This window comes from Salmo salar, chromosome 11, assembly GCF_965601325.2.
Source record: "Salmo salar chromosome 11, fSalSal1, whole genome shotgun sequence".
Lineage (NCBI taxonomy): Eukaryota > Metazoa > Chordata > Actinopteri > Salmoniformes > Salmonidae > Salmo > Salmo salar.
Genome location: NC_138301.1, coordinates 112,319,176 through 112,338,241, shown reverse-complemented (window position 1 = coordinate 112,338,241; position 19,066 = coordinate 112,319,176). Strand labels below are relative to the sequence as shown.

Sequence of the window (19,066 nt, the reverse complement as noted above, 5' to 3'; positions counted from 1 at the left end):
TACTGTAAGATGTAGTGTAGGGCTCTGTACTGTAAGATGTAGTCTAGGGCTCTGTACTGTTAGATGTAGTGTAGGGCTCTGTACTGTAAGATGTAGTCTAGGGCTCTGTACTGTAAGATGTAGTCTAGGGCTCTGTACTGTAAGATGTAGTGTAGGGCTCTGTACTGTTAGATGTAGTGTAGGGCTCTGTACTGTAAGATGTAGTGTAGGGCTCTGTACTGTAAGATGTAGTCTAGGGCTCTGTACTGTAAGATGTAGTCTAGGGCTCTGTACTGTAAGATGTAGTCTAGGGCTCTGTACTGTTAGATGTAGTCTAGGGCTCTGTACTGGAAGCTGTAGTGTAGGGCTCTGTACTGTAAGATTTAGTGTAGGGCTCTGTACTGTAAGATGTAGTCTAGGGCTCTGTACTGTAAGATGTAGTCTAGGGCTCTGTACTGTTAGATGTAGTCTAGGGCTCTGTACTGTTAGATGTAGTCTAGGGCTCTGTACTGGAAGCTGTAGTGTAGGGCTCTGTACTGTAAGATTTAGTGTAGGGCTCTGTACTGTAAGATGTAGTCTAGGGCTCTGTACTGTAAGATGTAGTCTAGGGCTCTGAACTGGAAGCTGTAGTGTAGGGCTCTGTACTGTAAGATGTAGTCTATGGCTCTGTAGTGTAGGGCTCTGTACTGGAAGATGTAGTGTAGGGCTCTGTACTGTAAGATGTAGTGTAGGGCTCTGTACTGTTAGATGTAGTCTAGGGCTCTGTACTGTAAGCTGTAGTGTAGGGCTCTGTACTGTTAGATGTAGTCTAGGGCTCTGTACTGTAAGATGTATTGTAGGGCTCTGTACTGGAAGCTGTAGTGTAGGGCTCTGTACTGTTAGATGTAGTGTAGGGCTCTGTACTGGAAGATGTAGTCTAGGTCTCTTTACTGTAAGATGTAGTGTAGGGCTCTGTACTGTAAGATGTAGTGTAGGGCTCTGTACTGTAAGATGTAGTCTAGGGCTCTGTACTGTAAGATGTAGTCTAGGGCTCTGTACTGTAAGATGTAGTGTAGGGCTCTGTACTGTAAGATGTAGTGTAGGGCTCTGTACTGTAAGATGTAGTGTAGGGCTCTGTACTGTTAGATGTAGTGTAGGGCTCTGTACTGTAAGATGTAGTGTAGGGCTCTGTACTGTTAGATGTAGTGTAGGGCTCTGTACTGTAAGATGTAGTGTAGGGCTCTGTACTGTAAGATGTAGTGTAGGGCTCTGTACTGTTAGATGTAGTGTAGGGCTCTGTACTGTAAGATGTAGTCTAGGGCTCTGTACTGTTAGATGTAGTCTAGGGCTCTGTACTGTAAGATGTAGTCTAGGGCTCTGTACTGTAAACTGTAGTCTAGGGCTCTGTACTGTAAGCTGTAGTCTAGGGCTCTGTACTGTAAGATGTAGTCTAGGGCTCTGTACTGTAAGATGTAGTGTAGGGCTCTGTACTGGAAGCTGTAGTCTAGGGCTCTGTACTGTAAGATGTAGTCTAGAGCTCTGTACTGTAAGATGTAGTCTAGGGCTCTGTTCTGTAAAATGTAGTCTAGGGCTCTGTACTGGAAGGCTCTGTAGGCTTCTGTCACAAGAAAAGTAGCCTACACTTAAAATAGGTCTGCCTCAAGAACTTTTTATCTAATAAAAACATGCCATCTCATGGCTGCTCTTCATCTATCGTCCTTGGCTATTACGGATGATATCAAACTCCCTATCTGCTGACTGTTAGATGTGGTATATTCTGAATTATTACTAAATTCTATTCTAGCTTCTAGTTTCATGACACTGGCAACTCTCTTGTCTGTCTCAGCTCGGTTGGAAAAACTGGTCCGGTGAAAAGCCATTTGCCCTGCTCTACTGTGTCTTTTAAATAGGAAAGGCAGAATCATGTCTTTCTGTGTTACACACAGTTGACTTGATACATTTAGCATATATAACAATTGCTTCCCATCTCATGCCAAATATGAAACTCCTATATGTACAATAATTGTGATTTTGAACAAAATGATCAAATCATCTCATTTTAACTCTCTGGAATATGCATGTGGTTAAAGTACCAATTGTTCAAAGAGTAGCGAGGAGACGTTAAGCCTAAAATGTATTGAAACTGGGGAAATCACTTGCCATTATGCCACCAAATGGATGTTTAATCAACCATTCAGAGCCCCGTCGCTTTATAATTAGCGAGTGGAGGCGTCCATTCCCTCCTATATAGCTTCAATTACGCAGCCATTCATATGCATAACTTGTATTCTTTTTTTAAGGCCTTTTAATTGGCTGAGTGGTTTTTGTCATTCTATTCAATCAGACTTCCTGCATTTTCAGCAGAGAGACAGACATTTACTGCCTCTCCTGACTGATAGCAAAGAGGAAGAAGTGTTTGTTTTGACAGAAAGTGAAATTCTATCCTGATTGTGGGAAATGATGGTATAATACATATGTCCTGTTGGCTATAGGCCCAAACATTTGTCTGGAAATAGAGTTACTGTGAGTAAATAATAAACTCTTAATGATTCCTTGGCTTTGTACAGTGTGTGACATAACTCAACTACAGTAAACACTGTTTTGTAACTGCTTGCATCATGCATGATTTCCGCAATCCATAAAAGAACTGACTGTGAGTGGGGTCATGTTTTCATGCAACCACAAGCTCCTACAGTTTTCTGCTCCAGTCTCGTTGTTCCATAACATTAGATCATCACTGCACATTTCTTGCAGTCCACGATGCTGCTTTCACAAGATATTCTGCTCTGTTTTTCTGTTGTTCCAGTGTCATATGTTCTACAGACGTGTGCTCCTGACCCTGTTCACCCCCTGGGACATTACCACTGTGGGGGCTTTGTCTGCTGCCTGGGACATTACCACTGTGGGGGCTTCGTCTGCCCCCTGGGACATTACCACTTTGGGGGCTTTGTCTGCTGCCTGGGACATTACCACTGTGGGGGCTTTGTCTGCCCCCTGGGACATTACCACTGTGGGGACTTTGTCTGCTGCCTGGGACATTACCACTGTGGGGGCTTTGTCTGCCCCCTGGGACATTACCACTGTGGGGGCTTTGTCTGCCCCCTGGGACATTACCACTGTGGGGGCTTTGTCTGCCCCCTGGGACATTACCACTGTGGGGGCTTTGTCTGCTGCTTGGGACATTACCACTGTGGGGGCTTCGTCTGCCCCCTGGGACATTACCACTGTGGGGGCTTCGTCTATGTAACACAGAACAAGGTTGTCCAAAGCCATGTGGCTCCTCTTCTGAGGACCATCATGGTCCATGGAGCACTGTATCAGACCAGGCTCGCTGGCTCCTTTAGCGCAGCACAGGGTCACCTTGGTGATTAGGGTATCCAGGGGTTGAAGGGAATGCATCCAGACAGGTAGGAAGTCCCAGCTCTGCAGCCTCACTGGCAGACACCCTGGCCTGTGAACCTGCAGCATGTTCACCACAGACACCAAGAGGAGGGCCGCAGCGAAGGGCACGCCCACCCCAGCCATCATTTGCCAGCCTGCCATGGAGAGGGCGAAGACGAGCGAGGGCAGGAGCAGGAAGCACAGAAGCAGGTAGAGTACAGCAAACCAGCGATACTTGGCTGTGCGCTGCCCCAGAGTCCTGGCCATACGGATGGGCAGGCGGGTGGTGGGCACAGGGTACCACAGCAGAATGCCCAGTATGTTGAAGAAGAAATGACACAAGGCGACCTGTAGAACAGACCAGGGTAATGTAATGACAGAGATATGATGGAACAGAAGACCCTGTAGAACAGACCAGGGTAATGTAATGAGAGAGATATGATGGAACAGAAGACCCTGTAGAACAGACCAGGGTAATGTAATGACAGAGATATGATGGAACAGAAGACCCTGTAGAACAGACCAGGGTAATGTAATGAGAGAGATATGATGGGACAGAAGACCCTGTAGAACAGACCAGGGTAATGTAATGACAGAGATATGATGGGACAGAAGACCGTGTAAACAGACCAGGGTAATGTAATGACAGAGATATGATGGGACAGAAGACCCTGTAGAACAGACCAGGGTAATGTAATGACAGAGATATGATGGAACAGAAGACCCTGTAGAACAGACCAGGGTAATGTAATGACAGAGATATGATGGAACAGAAGACCCTGTAGAACAGACCAGGGTAATGTAATGACAGAGATATGATGGAACAGAAGACCCTGTAGAACAGACCAGGGTAATGTAATGACAGAGATATGATGGGACAGAAGACCCTGTAGAACAGACCAGGGTAATGTAATGACAGAGATATGATGGGACAGAAGACCCTGTAGAACAGACCAGGGTAATGTAATGACAGAGATATGATGGAACAGAAGACCCTGTAGAACAGACCAGGGTAATGTAATGACAGAGATATGATGGAACAGAAGACCCTGTAGAACAGACCAGGGTAATGTAATGACAGAGATATGATGGAACAGAAGACCCTGTAGAACAGACCAGGGTAATGTAATGACAGAGATATGATGGGAACAGAAGACCCTGTAGAACAGACCAGGGTAATGTAATGACAGAGATATGATGGAACAGAAGACCCTGTAGAACAGACCAGGGTAATGTAATGAGAGAGATATGATGGAACAGAAGACCCTGTAGAACAGACCAGGGTAATGTAATGACAGAGATATGATGGGACAGAAGACCCTGTAGAACAGACCAGGGTAATGTAATGACAGAGATATGATGGACAGAAGACCCTGTAGAACAGACCAGGGTAATGTAATGACAGAGATACGATGGAACAGAAGACCCTGTAGAACAGACCAGGGTAATGTAATGACAGAGATACGATGGAACAGAAGACCCTGTAGAACAGACCAGGGTAATGTAATGACAGAGATATGATGGGACAGAAGACCGTGTAAACAGACCAGGGTAATGTAATGACAGAGATATGATGGAACAGAAGACCCTGTAGAACAGACCACGGTAATGTAATGACAGAGATATGATGGAACAGAAGACCCTGTAGAACAGACCAGGGTAATGTAATGACAGAGATACGATGGAACAGAAGACCCTGTAGAACAGACCAGGGTAATGTAATGACAGAGATATGATGGAACAGAAGACCCTGTAGAACAGACCAGGGTAATGTAATGAGAGAGATATGATGGAACAGAAGACCCTGTAGAACAGACCAGGGTAATGTAATGACAGAGATATGATGGGACAGAAGACCCTGTAGAACAGACCAGGGTAATGTAATGACAGAGATATGATGGAACAGAAGACCCTGTAGAACAGACCAGGGTAACGTAATGACAGAGATATGATGGAACAGAAGACCCTGTAGAACAGACCAGGGTAATGTAATGACAGAGATATGATGGAACAGAAGACCCTGTAGAACAGACCAGGGTAATGTAATGACAGAGATATGATGGAACAGAAGACCCTGTAGAACAGACCAGGGTAATGTAATGAGAGAGATATGATGGAACAGAAGACCCTGTAGAACAGACCAGGGTAATGTAATGAGAGAGATATGCTGGGACAGAAGACCCTGTAGAACAGACCAGGGTAATGTAATGACAGAGATATGATGGAACAGAAGACCCTGTAGAACAGACCAGGGTAATGTAATGACAGAGATATGATGGAACAGAAGACCCTGTAGAACAGACCAGGGTAATGTAATGACAGAGATACGATGGAACAGAAGACCCTGTAGAACAGACCAGGGTAATGTAATGACAGAGATATGATGGAACAGAAGACCCTGTAGAACAGACCAGGGTAATGTAATGACAGAGATACGATGGAACAGAAGACCCTGTAGAACAGACCAGGGTAATGTAATGACAGAGATATGATGGAACAGAAGACCCTGTAGAACAGACCAGGGTAACGTAATGAGAGAGATATGATGGAACAGAAGACCCTGTAGAACAGACCAGGGTAATGTAATGAGAGAGATATGATGGAACAGAAGACCCTGTAGAACAGACCAGGGTAATGTAATGACAGAGATATGATGGAACAGAAGACCCTGTAGAACAGACCAGGGTAATGTAATGACAGAGATATGATGGGACAGAAGACCGTGTAAACAGACCAGGGTAATGTAATGACAGAGATATGATGGAACAGAAGACCCTGTAGAACAGACCAGGGTAATGTAATGAGAGAGATATGATGGAACAGAAGACCCTGTAGAACAGACCAGGGTAATGTAATGACAGAGATATGATGGGACAGAAGACCATGTAAACAGACCAGGGTAATGTAATGACAGAGATATGCTGGGACAGAAGACCCTGTAGAACAGACCAGGGTAATGTAATGACAGAGATATGATGGGACAGAAGACCATGTAAACAGACCAGGGTAATGTAATGAGAGAGATATGCTGGGACAGAAGACCCTGTAGAACAGACCAGGGTAACGTAATGACAGAGATATGATGGGACAGAAGACCGTGTAAACAGACCAGGGTAATGTAATGAGAGAGATATGATGGAACAGAAGACCCTGTAGAACAGACCAGGGTAATGTAATGAGAGAGATATGATGGAACAGAAGACCCTGTAGAACAGACCAGGGTAATGTAATGACAGAGATATGATGGGACAGAAGACCGTGTAAACAGACCAGGGTAATGTAATGACAGAGACATGATGGGACAGAAGACCCTGTAGAACAGACCAGGGTAACGTAATGACAGAGATATGATGGGACAGAAGACCGTGTAAACAGACCAGGGTAATGTAATGAGAGAGATATGATAGGGCAGAAAACCTGGTAAACAGATCAGGGTAACGTAATGACAGAGACATGATAGGACAGAAGACCCTGTAAACGTGCTTCTACATCTGCATTGCTTGCTGTTTGGGGTTTTAGGCTGAGTTTTTGGCTGATGTAAAAAGGGCTTTATAAATACATTTGATTGATTGATTGATTGGAAAGGATAACAAAAACAGTAATGTTAAGTTCCAGTGTAAAAGGATGAGATTTCTGTACCTGGAAAGCTGCAGCCAGCGTGTCCCCTGGGCTTGCCAATGCTGCCAGGATAGCTGTAGCGGTTGTGCCAATGTTTGACCCCAGGGTCAAAGGGTAGGCACGTTCAATGCTGATAACACCAATACCTGAGAGCACAAAGTACAATGGCATTACAGAGCCATGTGATGGGGCTGCAACTCCATAGACTGAAGCTTTATTTAGTAGAGGAATCACATGGTTGGTGAGGAGACAGCATTATCTAGTTCCAGTTAAGGAACTGTTGGCTGGAGCAACAACACGTCTGATAAGTTGATCTTCACCACAGGGGACCCTCAGGCGTGTGTACTTAGTCCCCTCCTGTACTCCCTGTTCACCAACGACTGCGTGGTCAAATACGACTCCAACACCATCCTTACATTTTCTGACGACACAACAGTGGTAGGTAGGCCTGATCACCGACAACAATGAGACAGCCTACAGGGAGGAGGTCAGAGAACTGGCAGTGTGGTGCCAGGACAACAACCTCTCCCTCAATGTGAGCAAGACAAAGGAGCTGATCGTGGACTACAGGAAAAGGCGGGATGAACAGGCCCCCATTAACATCAACGGGGCTGTAGTGGAGTGGGTCGAGACTTTCAAGTTCCTTGGTGTCCACATCACCAACGAACTATCATGGTCCAAACATACCAAGACAGTCGTGAAGAGGGCACGACAACACCTTTTCCCCTCAGGAGACTGAAAAGATTTGGCATGGGTCCCCAGATCCTCAAAAGGTTCTACAGCTGCACCATCGAGAGCATCCTGACCGGTTGCATCACTGCCTGGTATGGCAACTGCTCGGCATCTGACCGCATGGCGCTACAGAGGGTAATGTGAACGGCCCAGTACGTCACTGGGGCCAAGCTTCCTGCCATCCAGGACCTATATAATAGGCGGTGTCAGAGGAAAGCCCCAAAAATTGTCAGAGACTCCTGTCACCCAAGTTATAGACTGTTATCTCTGCTACCAAACGGCAAGCGGTACTGGAGCGCCAAGTCTAGGACCAAGAGGCTCCTCAATAGCTTCTACCCCCAAGCCATAAGACTGCTGAACAATTAATACAATCACCACCAGACAACCCCCCCTGTATACTGTTGTTACTGCTACTCGCTGTTTATTATCTATGCATAGTCACTTCACCCCTACCTACATGTACAAATTACCTCAAACCTGTACCCCTGCACACTGACTCGGTACCGGTAACCCTGTATATAGCCTCGTTATTGTTATGTTATTGTGTTACTTTTTATAATTTTTTACTTTAGTGTACTTAGTAAATATTTACTTAACTCTTCTTGAACTGCACTGTTGGTTAAGGGCTTGTCAGTAAGCATTTCACAGTAAGGTCTACCTGTTGGTTAAGGGCTTGTAAGTAAGCATTTCACAGTAAGGTCTACACGTTGTATTCGGCGCATGCGACAAATAAAGTTTGATTTGATTTGAATAGCAGTAGCTATTCTGTGTGAGAAAGACTTTGTCTCCGTGCCTGCTTAAACTCTGGGCAGCCCAGAAATAGGGATTCCATGGAGCCACAGCTCACTCCCATGCTCCGTGGGAGAGTCCAGCCACTGTGCAGTTAATTATTGCTGATCTCAGAACACTGAGGTAGATCTATCCCCCAGAGAGTGCCGGGGATTAGACAGCATGAAATGGATCCTCCACTCTCTAGCAAATAATACACCTGGCTCCATCATCACACACATCATTCATTCCCAAACAAAACCTACCTTAATTCATATTAGTATGACCTCTTGTTTCTCCTGTAAGTGTTTCATCAACAAATAGAGCAAAAACAAGCCCTGCATTTTTCAATTGGGTTAATGCCCCCCCCCCCGCACACACACACACGTAAAAAAAGTGAAATTCATGAGAAAAGTAATACCTCACAAAGGCTTAAAGAGAAACTAGTGCCACCTCCTCATGAACTCATATGTGTCACTATCACCACCAGAGGAATGAGTCATTTGATCTCCTGCTCAGGTCAGCTGTCTACAGAATACCTTTAGCTTGGAAGATTCCAGGGCCCGTATTCTTAAGCGTCTCAGAGTAGGAGTGCTGATCTAGGATCAGTTTTGTATATTAGATTATAATGAATAAGATTACATAGACACTGGGGCTGATTCTAGAGGCTAGATTCAATCAGATTCGCTCTAGCCGATTCCCTGTTGTTTTGACATGTCGGAGGTGGAACTGCGGTTGAGCTGTCAAATCCAGAAGCGGCTCCCGGCGTTATACCTAAAGCGAACATTGCCATTGGCTGCACAGAGTCACGTTAAGAGAAATCCCATGCAGCCTTGTTTATAAGTTCTAACCCTGGAAAAGAAGTAGTAGTTTATTACAGTTTTACAAGTGGGCCGTGCTTGGGAGCTAAAAAATTCAGACCCCTTGACTTTATCCACATTTTGTTACGTTACAGCCTTATCCTAAACTTGATTAAAACAATTTTTTTCTCATCAATCTACACACAATACCCCATAATGACAAAGCAAAAACAGATCCCATTACATAAGTATTCAGAATATTTTACTCAGTACTTTCTTGAAGCACTTTTTGGCAGCGATTACAGCCTCGAGTCTTCTTGGGTAAGACACTACAAGCTTGGCACACCTGTATTTGGAGGGAGTTTCTCCCAATCTTCTCTGCCGGTCCTTTCAAGCCCTGTCAGGTTTGATTGGGAGCGTTGCTGCACAGCTATTTTCAGGTCTCTCCAGAGTTGCTCGATGGAGTTTAAGTCCGGGCTCTGGCTGGGCCACTCAAGGACATTCAGAGACCACTCCTTCAGAGACCACTCAACGCAGTGGCCACTCCTGCGTTGTCTTGGCTGTGTGGTTAGGGTCGTTGTCCTGTTGGAGGGGGAACCTTCGTCCCAGTCTGAGGTCCTGAACACTCTGGAGCAGGTTTTCATCAAGGATCTCTCTGTACTTTGATCCGTTCATCTTTCCATCGATCCTGACTAGTCCCTGCCGCTGAAAAACATCCCCTCAGCATGATGCTGCCACCAGAATGCTTCACCGAAAGGATGGTGCCAGGTTTACTCCAGACGTGACGCTTGCCATTCAGGCCAAAGAGTTCAATCTTGGTTTCATCAGACCAGAGAATCTGATGGCAAATTCCAAACGGGCTGTCATGTGCCTTTTACTGAGGAGTGGCTTCTGTCTAGCCACTCTACCATAAGGGCCTGATTGGTGGAGTGCTGCAGAGCTGGTTGTCCCAACTCCACAGAAGAACTCTGGAGCTCTGTCAGAGTGACCATCAGGCTCTTTTTCACCTCCCTGACCAAGACCCATCTCCCCTGATTGCTCAATTTGGCCCGGCGGCCAGCTTTAGGAAGAGTCTTGGTGGTTCCAAACTTCTTCAATTTAAGAATGATGGAGGCCACTGTGTTCTTGGGGACCTTCAATACTGCAGAATTTTTGTGGCACCCGTCCCCAGGTCTTTGCCTCAACACAATCCTGTCTCAGAGCTGTACGGACAATTCCTTCAATCTCATTGTCACGACCTGATCTGTTTCACCTGTCCTTCCAATTGTCTCCACCGCCCTCCAGGTGTCGCCCATCTTCCCTATTATCCCCTGGGTACTCACAGTTGAAGTTGGAAGTTTACATACACCTTAGCCAAATACATGTAAACTCGGTTTTTCACAATTCCTGACATTTAATCCTAGTAAAACGTCCCTGTCTTAGGTCAGTTAGGATCACCACTATATTTTAAGAATGTGAAATGTCAGAATAATAGTAGAGAGAATTATTTATTTCAGCTTTTATTTCTTTCATCACATTTCCAGTGGTTCAGAAGTTTACATACACTCAATTAGTATTTGGTAGCATTGCTTTTAAATTGTTTAACTTGGGTCAAATGTTTCGGGGAGCCTTCCACAAGCTTCCCACAATAAGTTGGGTGAATTTTGGCCCATTCCTCCTGACAGAGCTGGTGTAACTGAGTCAGGTTTCTAGGCCTCCTTGCTCACACATGCTTTTTCAGTTCTGCCCACAAATTTTCTATAGGATTGAGGTCTGGGCTTTTTGATGGCCACTCCAATACCTTGACTTTGTTGTCCTTAAGCCATTTTGCCACAACTTTGGAAGTATGCTTGGGGTCATTGTCCATTTGGAAGACCATTTGGGACCAAGCTTTAACTTCCTGACTGATGTCTTGAGATGTTGCTTCAATATATCCACATAATTTTCCTGCCTCATGATGCCATCTATTTTGTGAAGTACACCAGTCCCTCCTGCAGCAAAGCACCCCCACAACATGATGCTGCCATAGGACTCGTTTTACTGTGGATATAGATCCTTTTGTACCTGTTTCCTCCAGCATCTTCACAAGGTCCTTTGCTGTTGTTCTGGGATTGATTAGCACTTTTCGCACCAAAGTACATTCATCTCTAGGACACAGAACCCGTCTGCTTCCTGAGTGGTATGACGGCTGCGTGGTCCCATGGTGTTTATACTTGCGTACTATTGTTTGTACAGATGAACGTGGTACCTTCAGGCGTTTGGAAATTGCTCCCAAGGATGAACCAGACTTGTGAAGCACTACAATTGTTTTTCTGAGGTCTTGGCTAATTTGTCCTGATTTCTTTTCCCATGATGTTAAGCAAAGAGGCACTGAGTTTGAAGGTAGGCCTTGAAATACATCCACAGGTACACCTCCAATTGACTCAAATGATGTCAATTAGCCTATCAGAAGCTTCTAAAGCCATGACATCTTTTCTGGAATTTTCCAAGCTGTTTAAAGGCACAGTCCTTAGTGTATGTAAACTTCTGACCCACTGGAATTGTGATACAGTGAATAATAAGTGAAGTAATCTGTCTGTAAAAAATTGTTGGAAAAATTACTTGTGTCATGCACAAAGTAAATGTCCTAACCGACTTGCCAGAACTATAATTTGCTAACAAGAAATTTGTGGAGTGGTTGAAAAATGAGTTTTAATATCTCCAACCTAAGTGTATGTAAACTTCCTACTTCAACTGTATACCTGTGTTCTCTGTTTGTCTGTTGCCAGTTCATCTTGTTTGTCAAGTCAACCTGCGTTTTGTCTCACCTCCTGCTTTTCCCCTGTCTCTGTTTCTTGCCCTCCTGGTTTTGACCCTTGCCTGTCCTGACTCTGAGCCCGCCTGCCTGACCTCTCTGCCCTGCCCTGACCCTGAGCCTGACTGCCATCCTGTACCATTGCCCTCTACTCTGGATTATCGACCCCTTCCTGCCTTGACCTGTCATGTGCTTGCCCCTGTTGCTGCAATAAGCTTTGTTACTTCAACACAGTCTGCATTTGGGTCTACCTGAAACCTGACACTCATGGCCTGGTTTTTTCTCTGACATGCACTGTCAACTGTGGGACCTTAAATAGACAGGTGTGTGTCTTTCCAAATCATGTCCAACCAATTGAATTTACCACAGGTGGACTCCAATCAAGTTGTAGAAACATCTCAAGGATGATCAATGAAAACAGGATGCACCTGACAATTTCGAGTCTCATAGCAAAGGGTTTTTATTTTTAATAAATGTGCAAAAAAAATGTAAACCTGTTTTCCCTTTGTCATTATGGGATATTGTGTGTAGTTTGCTGAGGATTTTTTTGTATTTAGTCCAATTTAGAATAAGGCTGTAACATAACAACATGTGGAAAAGTCAAGGGGTCTGAATGCTTTCTAAAGGCACTGTATGACCTAAATAAAAACAATGATCTGCTTTGTAGGTACCGGTTAATGACTCTGAATCTAGTCGTAGATCAGCACTCCTATGAGCCCAGAACTTACAAAGTGATCTGCATGGTAAATAGTATTCGTAACACTCACCTATGAGAGGAGTGATGGCAGAGGTGAACACTGAGCTGCTCTGGACCACAAAGGTCATGCCAGCCCCCACCAGGATGGCCAGGTAACCTGCCAGCCAGCCAAACGGGTAGGGGAAGTCTGGAGGAGGGGAGAGAGGGGAGATTCATATTACTTACAGTATGTGGAGTTTCAGTAAAGAGCTTTCAAGGGAAATATGTCAGATGCTGGGATTGTTATTTTATGCTGCCAAACATACCCTCGTAAAACGGACTATCCTACCGATCCTTGACTTCGGCGATGTCATTTACAAAATAGCCTCCAACACTCTACTCAGCAAATTGGATGCAATCTATCACAGTGCCATCCGTTTTGTCACCAGAGCCCCATATACTACCCACCACTGCGACCTGTATGCTCTTGTTGGCTGGCCCTCGCTTCATATTCGTCGCCAAACCCACTGGCTCCAGGTCATCTATAAGTCTTTGCTAGGTAAAGCCCCGCCTTATCTCAGCTCACTGGTTACCATAGCAGCACCCACCCGTAGCACACGCTCCAGCAGGTATATCTCACTGGTCACTCTCAAAGCCAATTCTTCCTTTGGCCACCTTTCCTTCCAGTTCTCTGCTACCAATGACTGGAATGAACTGCAAAAATCACTGAAGCTGGAGACTCATATCTCCCTCACTAGCTTTAAGCACCAGCTGTCAGAGCAGCTCACAGATCACTGCACCTGTACATAGCTCATCTGTAAATAACCATCCAACTACCTCATCCCCATACTGTTATTTATTTAATTTATTTTGCTCCTTTGCACCCCAGTATCTCTACTTGCACACTCATCTTCTGCACATCTATCACTCCGGTGTTTTATTTGCTATATTGTAATAATTTTGCCACTATGGCCTATTTACTGCCTTACCTCCCTAATCTTACCTCATTTGCACACATTGTATATAGATTTTTTTTCTATTGTATTATTGACTGTATGTTTGTTTACTCCATGTGTAACTCTGTGTTGTTGTTTGTGTCGCACTGCTTTGCTTAATCTTGGCCAGGTCGCAGTTGTGAATGAGAACTTGTACTCAACTAGCCTACCTGGTTAAATAAAGGTGAAATAAATAAAAAAATATATATATATATTTTACTTACTGCATAATCTACCTCTGTGTTTTGTTACTGCTTTGTTTTCCTCACACAACCAAAATGTATCTATGCTTACTAAATAGCTACATAGTGCTTATGTAAAAGCTGTGCAGAGCCAATGGGCGTCCCCTCTAATAAGCTATGCAGAGCCTATGGACACCCCCTCTAATAAGCTATGCAGAGCCTATGGACACCCCCTCTAATAAGCTATGCAGAGCCTATGGACCCCACCTTTAATAAGCTATGTAGAGCTTATGGATGTCACCTCAAATAAGCTATGCAGAGCCTATGGGCCCCACCTCTAATAAGCTATGCAGATCCTATGGGCACCACTTCAAATAGATATTCTTTGCAATCATACACCACAGTGAGGACAAAAATAAATCATAACTAAGTTTTCTGAGCTCAATGTTCCAGTCACATTTAGATTACACCCACCTGTGTTGATTATCCTCTGGATGGCCTTAGCCACCTGGCCTTGGAGCAGGGAATTGAGCAGCTTGACCAGCAGCAACAAACAGGTGCACAGGAGCAGAAGAGAGCAGGCTAGCAGAATGATGCCTACTTCCAGGTCGGACAAAAACGAGTCCACAAACAGATGGCTGCCTAGGGACATCAACAGAGGACTGGGTCAGTCTTTCTACTCTGCTGCTTTTATCTGTCAAGATTATCTGTCACTAAGGCCCCACTACGGGTCCGCAGCCCCAGGGCCCGCAGCCCCAGGACTGTAGCGGAATCAGTATGACTGTCACATATTTCCCTGTGACAGTACTTTGACACTCGCTCAATTCCAGGAATGAAAATTACATTGATTTACATTTTTCTATATTTACAAGCAGAGTCATGTTCTGTGTTGTCCAGGTTGTTGCATTGCTTTGCCAGCAGGGTTGTATTGACGTACAGTTGAAGGAATCACCAACATAAACATTCACAGAGGACTGCAGGGGGATGAGAGAGAAACATCTGTATTTGAAACCAACAAACCAGTGACTCCAGATATTTTGCACATCAAGAGAGGCCTGTGGCATTTGGTCTTACCGTTAGGATGTGATTCTTACACCATACCCTCACCAGACTCCTGTTACTCATGGCCTCATCTCCCATGGCGATGCCTGTGATGACAGACTTGTCCAACTGTAAGGATAAATGGGAATAAAACATAATATCGATCAATGCGAGGTGATCAAAGGAAGGATGAATGATCCAAAGACAAGCTCATAAGTCTTTCTACATACCTGGACATGTGACTCGTGTTTGACCAAAGCCACACAGTGCAGACCCACACATTTTGCCCAACCCCAACAGTACCTGAATAATGAGTTTGGTGATTGGTTCAGTACCTGAATGATGAGTTTGGTGAGTGCCTCAGTACCTGAATGATGAGTTTGGTGAGTGGTTCAGTACCTGACTGATGAGTTTGGTGAGTGGTTCAGTACCTGAATAATGAGTTTGGTGATTGGTTCAGTACCTGAATGATGAATTTGGTGAGTGGTTCAGTACCTGAATGATGAGTTTGGTGAGTGGTTCAGTACCTGAATAATGAGTTTGGTGAGTGGTTCAGTACCTGAATAATGAGTTTGGTGATTGGTTCAGTACCTGAATGATGAGTTTGGTGAGTGGTTCAGTGCCTGAATGATGAGTTTGGTGAGTGGTTCAGTACCTGAATAATGAGTTTGGTGATTGGTTCAGTACCTGAATGATGAGTTTGGTGAGTGGTTCAGTGCCTGAATGATGAGTTTGATTAGTGATTCAGTGCCTGAATGATGAGTTTGGTGAGTGGTTCAGTACCTGAATGATGAGTTTGGTGAGTGGTTCAGTCATGACCTTAAGCATCTCTGGGGCTTTGTCTCCAGAGCTGATGTGGAAGGTGTCAACTACGGCCTGAGACAGTCTTCTCAGCAGGCCTGTGGTTTCCTCCAGGGGCAGTAGCACCAGCACTGACAGCCAGTTAAAACAGTCATGCACCGTCGCTCCAGCAAATGCCCTGCAATGAACAGGCCATGTTATTATAAATCATTCATGATGCCAAACTGTGGCGATACTTGGTATAGGGTTTGTTTAAATCCTAAGGAATTACAGGAGAGGAGGATACACAGCCATTTCTTACCGTTCAAACTCATCCCTCTCTCCAGCCTGCATCAGAGCAACGATGGTGTTGGTGACGGACGTCCCAATATTGGATCCCATGAGGATTGGGATGGCAGACCTCACATTGAGTACTGCACAAGCAAGGAGCAAAACAATAAACCACTATTCATCTATATTACAAAGTCAATCTTTTTTATAGAAATACTCTTTCATTTGTATTGAGGCAACACGTCAATAAATACCCTTTCATCTTGTATTGAGGCAACACATCAAGAAATACCCTTTCATCTTGTATTGAGGCAACCCGTCAAGAAATACCCTTTCATCTTGTATTGAGGCAACACATCAAGAAATACCCTTTCATCTTGTATTGAGGCAACACATCAAGAAATACCCTTTCATCTTGTATTGAGGCAACACATCAAGAAATACCCTTTCATCTTGTATTGAGGCAACAGGTCAAGAAATACCTTTCATCTGGTATTGAGGCAACATGTCAAGAAATACTCTTTCATCTTGTATTGAGGAGACATGTCAAGAAATACCTTTCATTTGTGTGTGTGTGTGTGTGTGTGTGTGTGTGTGTGTGTGTGTGTGTGTGTGTGTGTGTGTGTGTGTGTGTGTGTGTGTGTGTGTGTGTGTGTGTGTGTGTGTGTGTGTGTGTGTGTGTGTGTGTGACTTACGTCCCGAGGAGACGAGGCTGACGACAATGGAGGTGGAGGTAGAGGAGCTCTGGACCAGAACCGTCACCAGGATGCCCACCACCAGCCCTGCCACCGGGTTGGACAGGATGGCGTTGTCGTTGAAGATGTCCCCAGCCACCTTACCTGTCCACCCAGTGGGGAACACACCACTTACATTTACAGCTGTGGGGTAAGGCTAATCATTTCTTTTTTTATGGCAATCTATAAAGTTTTGTCTCATGTAGTCAGAGATTGATGGGAGAGTAGTCATACAGTAATCAACCAGGATGAATGAACCTGAGGAAGGATACCTCCTGCTAACTGGAAGGCAGAACTCAAAACATCCAGCGAGCAGACGAACATGTACAGGAAGAGGAGGAGCAGGGGGATCTTGGAGACGTTGATGAAAACTGATCTCATTCTCTCTGCCTGAGTCTGGGACATTGACGAAGCAATATCTGCAGGTTAAAATAACAAGTTCCGGCATATCAGATAAGCTGTTGTCATAGTGAGATGAACTATTAGTTGGTTAATGGATAACCATGCATGAAAACAAACATTCTGTATTAAATGGTTTACTTTTCAACATTGTGCCTGGAGTGGTGCAGGTAAATCAGTCACACTATATTCCATTCCTGAATGTGTCCATCCCCTCCTCCACGTAACACGTGCTTTTGTGAGTGGGGATTCAGGCCAGGTTTTTGGGGGGTCAGGAAGGATGTCTCTGTCCAGGTGTGACTGTTGTCCCAGGTATTTCCTCTTTACCAGAGCACATGATGAGTCCTGGAGGGGCATGCTGTCATGGAACACGTCCTATTGTAGAGGATTCTATGTCCAATTGAAGTAATATAGAAATTACATTATTGACCACAGTAAAGTCAAATTACTGCTCCGGTGAGCAATCTTTCTAAAGAATGGACCCAACAGAACCGTAGGAATATGACAATAAGCCAGTTGGATCAGTTGACTGAGGTCAGGTGAAATAAGACTTTAATAATATAAATTTTATTTTGTATAAAGTAGTCAACATTGGGTTCATTCTTGATGTATTTATTTGTTAATTTAAAGGGTGTAGATTTTTCTATCGTATTCCTTCATTATGCTAATTGTTCTCATTAAGTTATCTCTCAGTACAATATATTTGTTGCATTTAAGGAGTGTGCACTTTGTGGATCTACAGCTTTTAAAATACAGCTCGAAGCGCTGTTTCTGCAAAGCATAGCGGCACTATAAAGCCTGGTGTTAGATGAAAGGTTTAGATCCTGTTTTCACTGTCTCTGGGGCTGCTGAGGAGGCTGAACATCAAGCCAGTAGTCTTCCACTTCAATAATTCAAAGGCTTTACATCTGTGGGTACAAAAAGATCTCCAATGCCAGTCGAAAGCTCTCTAATCCCTTTGAATAAAAATATATATCTAGATAGCACATGCTAGCTCACAACCCAAACAATGGATAATGTTAACAGGGGCCATGACCAAAATCATTTGGTCATGAAAACATTGATTAGATTAGTGACAGCTATTAGATAGACTTGTCTTACCGTCTTATGCCCAACACTTTACCACCAAACAATGACAGTATACTCCTCTTTTGACAATGTGTGAAGGAGAGAGACCTGGCTTTTGTATGTCTCCTCCTGAGTCTGAGGTGCAAAGTCTAAAAGTAGCAACTCACGTGTTTAACCACAAAACATTGAATGTGCTCCAGGTGGTTAAATTATACTTAGTGCTAATATGAAGAGAGAGTTCACTGATTATGTGGCAAATGCCTAAAGGCTGCAACTTTCATACGGAAAGAGATGGGGAGCATTCTTTCAGCTTTACTCTGGCTTTTCGAGTGTTGGAACAGAATGCAGAGGGTGACACCCGGTGGTGAGACCTAGAGAAGCAGGCAAACGTTGCTCTCTGTGGAGCTGGCTGCCCACTACTTGTGTGGTCACTCGGGACAGGAACAGTTGTTGGTGAATGATGTCATACCCCCGGCTGTGAATGATGAATCTGCTTCCTGGACAGAAACGTCCGATTTCTGTCCCACAGATAAACATGATGATTCACACAGAGATATATGCCATGTAAAATACATTATTGATTACACACACACACACACACACACACACGCACACACACACACGCACACACACACGCACACACGGACACGCGCACACACACACAAGTCATATAGAGATGTAGGATTTGAATTTGAACATATTAACTTAGAAGTGCTTTAAATATTTATCCTATCGTGTGCTGTGTTTTGGTTGAATTCTTATTTCCTTATTTGAGTGACTTCCTTTGAATCGGTTATCCTCCTTTTCAGTGGCGACCTGTCATTCAGGGCAGGTTTTGCATGTTATTTTGGCACTAATACATGTCACATA

At 44.4% G+C, this 19,066-nt stretch overlaps 1 protein-coding gene across 1 annotated transcript; it reads right to left on the bottom strand.

Annotated features, from left to right (window-relative positions):
- Positions 1-1,558: 1,558 nt before the first annotated feature.
- slc34a1b (solute carrier family 34 member 1b) lies at positions 1,559-18,371 on the bottom strand. The gene is made up of 11 exons (XM_045690150.2): positions 18,230-18,371; positions 17,002-17,148; positions 16,691-16,834; positions 16,027-16,138; positions 15,708-15,903; positions 14,958-15,053; positions 14,737-14,857; positions 14,358-14,525; positions 12,798-12,914; positions 6,979-7,103; positions 1,559-3,687 (listed from the first exon to the last, which is right to left on the bottom strand). The coding sequence occupies exons 2-11, from the start codon at positions 17,132-17,134 to the stop codon at positions 2,776-2,778; spliced, it is 2,124 nt and encodes a 707-aa protein (XP_045546106.1). The 5' UTR covers positions 17,135-17,148; positions 18,230-18,371; the 3' UTR covers positions 1,559-2,775.
- Positions 18,372-19,066: the final 695 nt, after the last annotated feature.

Coding starts and splice junctions, on each gene's coding strand:
- slc34a1b (XM_045690150.2), bottom strand. CDS start 17,134: ATGTCCCAGACTCAGGCAGAGAGAATGAGATCAGTTTTCATCAACGTC. Junction 16,835..17,001: donor TGCCTTCCAGTTAGCAGGAG/GTATCCTTCCTC, acceptor CTGGGTGGACAG/GTAAGGTGGCTGGGGACATC. Junction 15,054..15,707: donor TCACCAAACTCATCATTCAG/GTACTGAACCAC, acceptor TTATCCTTACAG/TTGGACAAGTCTGTCATCAC.